Consider the following 2,430-nt stretch of genomic DNA (forward strand, 5'->3'; position numbering starts at 1 on the left):
TGTAATCCCAGCACTGTGGGAGGCTGAGGAAGGAGAATTGCTTCAGCTCAGGAGTTTGAGACTTTCCTGAGCAAGAGTGAGAGCCCTGACTCCTAAAAAAATGAAAAACCTAGCCAGGCACTGCAGGGAGCACCTGTAATCCCAGCGGCTCCAGAGTCTGAGGCGGGATGCCCACAGCCCAAGGCTGAGGTTGCAGTGAGCTATGATGCCTTTGCACTCTGCTCAGGGCATATGGTGGGACTTAACAACAACAAAATAAAAAATGAGCAAGGAAGTAAAAACATTTTTTTAAAAAAGAGCTAGTAAAATCAGCACTGAGGGGATTTGTCAGTGATAAACAAGGAAGGTCTCTGTGGCCCCATTTTTATCTGTGAGAACCTCTGGGGAGCTGCCAGCAGCACAGATTGCAACCTAAGAGGGTTTTCAAGGTTGAGGCTGTTGCATCATTGCATAGACAACTATACAAATGCCTGATTTTTAAAAGCAAGTCAACCCTTGAAACTCAGATTCCTAGCCCCTGCATCTTACCCACATCCTTACCGTCCAGAGGTGTCACTGCGACAGCAGCTACAGAGCCTGCAACACAGCCTGACATAAAGGAATGAGCGAAGGAGGCCTTTCCAGTAAGCTCGCTGAGCCCCAGGTTGTTAAGGTTGGCGAACAGTGGGAAGTAGATGATGGAGAAGGGAATGTCTCTGCAGAAGGGGAGGAAGAAACACTGAGCTGTGGGCGGCTCCAGCTTCCACGCAGGGCCAGACAGTGAGCCTTTGTTACGAGCTTTGGGTCAGAGGTGAGCCAGAGAGACCTGTTCTTACCCTGACACCCCCGATAACAGGGTGATGGAAGCATAAGAGAAAAAGCTGTTTGCCTTCTGTCCTTCCCAGATCATTCCTTTGCCCTACAGCAGCCTCTTAATGAATAGTCAGACAGGGATTGGAAAACTAAGGGGTCCTATACAAGTGGGGATAAGCCAAGATTAGGTCTGGTAACAGCCAGGGGTACGGTAAGCTGAGGGGCATATTCACACATACACTTGTAAATTTTCTGCAGTTATTTGTAAATGGAGCATGAGATGCTTTGGGGCTCAAAACCCATCCTCAAATGGGCCTGGTTACTGGAGAAGGGACTAAAAACTTTGGTCTTCCAGGTATCCATGGTGTGTGACCATGGCTAGTTACTGACAACACAGCAAACATGGAAATAGTTTGCTAACCTGAGCTTGAATATTCTGGGAAGAATTCAGAGGCAGGTCAGGGCAGCAATCCTCTGGCCCTCCATTCCCTATCTATGCACTGGGTCCTGGGAAACAGGACTGGTGATGTCCCAAGGTCAAGAAAAAAGGCTCACCTGAGGAGAGTGGCACCCAGACCCTTGTAGAGACCAGCCAGGCCCTGAGTGCGAAGCAGCTCCCAGGCAATGAGGGTGGCAGAAGGGCGCTTGTGGGTGGAAGCCGAGTCGGTTGTATAGCACCTGGAGGAGGGAGGTGCTGAGGCTGAACCCTGGGGATGGATAGCTGGAAGGAAAGGACAGCCTCCATCACAACCCAAGCCCCAGCAGGTGTGGCTAGACCTTCATGAGTATGGCTCCATGCCCACCCCTGGGACAACTCAGAGGCAAGGCTGAAGATTGTTCTACATTAATTGCCAAGGAAATCATCTTATGGTCCTTATTGAATGATAATGACCTAATGTTAGGTATATTTATTATCCTGCTGCATGGGATGCTTCTCCAGAGCGCAGCCACTGCTGCCCAGCCTGCTGCCGGGATGCATGTGCAGTACCCCTACATTCCTTACCCCAGTTAAACTTTTTGGTCTGTCTTCCATTTCTTTTTTTTTTTTTAGAGACAGAGTCTCACTTAATCTCCCTCCGTAGAGTGCCATTGCATCACACTGCTCACAGCAATCTCCAACTCCTGGGCTCAGGCGATTCTCTCAGAGGTCTCAGCCTCCCAAGTAGCTGGGACTAAAGGCGCCCGCCAAAACGCCCAGCTATTTTTTTGTTGCAGTTTGACTGGGGGCCGGGTTTCAACCTGCCAACCCCGATATATGGGGCCGGCGCCCCACTCACTAAGCCACAGGAGCCGTGCTGTCTTCCATTTCTGAACTATCTCTGAGCCTATGTAGATAGTTTCACCCTAAAGCATATTGGGACCTAGGAACCCCCCTGTGTTCTGCCACACTTGCCTTCAATCTCCCAGACCCTCCTCCTAAGCACCCTTGTATTAGTGAGACAGGCTTTTTAATGCCCTTTGCCATGGATAGAATTTCTTTTTTTTAAGACAGTCTCATTTTGTTGCCCTTGGTAGAGTGCTGTGGCTTTATAGCTCACAGCAACCTCAAAGTCTTGGGCTTAAGCGATCCTCTTGCCTCAGCCTCCCAAATAGCTGGGACTCTAGATGCCCACCACACACCCAGCTATTTCTTTCTTT

General features: G+C 49.7%; 1 protein-coding gene across 2 annotated transcripts in view; it reads right to left on the reverse strand.

The window, feature by feature from the left end:
• Positions 1–2,430, reverse strand: part of SLC25A18 (solute carrier family 25 member 18) — a 25,426-nt gene that overhangs the window by 2,485 nt on the left and 20,511 nt on the right. For both annotated transcript variants that reach the window (XM_023516550.1, XM_003795467.3), the window contains 2 exons: positions 1,348–1,513; positions 541–695 (listed from right to left, as the gene is read on the reverse strand). In XM_023516550.1, the coding sequence (XP_023372318.1) occupies positions 541–695; positions 1,348–1,513 (321 nt within the window). The remainder of the gene's footprint in view (positions 1–540; positions 696–1,347; positions 1,514–2,430) is intronic.

This window comes from Otolemur garnettii, unplaced genomic scaffold (genome assembly GCF_000181295.1).
Source record: "Otolemur garnettii isolate 467f Iridium unplaced genomic scaffold, OtoGar3 scaffold00092, whole genome shotgun sequence".
Classification (NCBI taxonomy): Eukaryota; Metazoa; Chordata; class Mammalia; order Primates; family Galagidae; genus Otolemur; species Otolemur garnettii.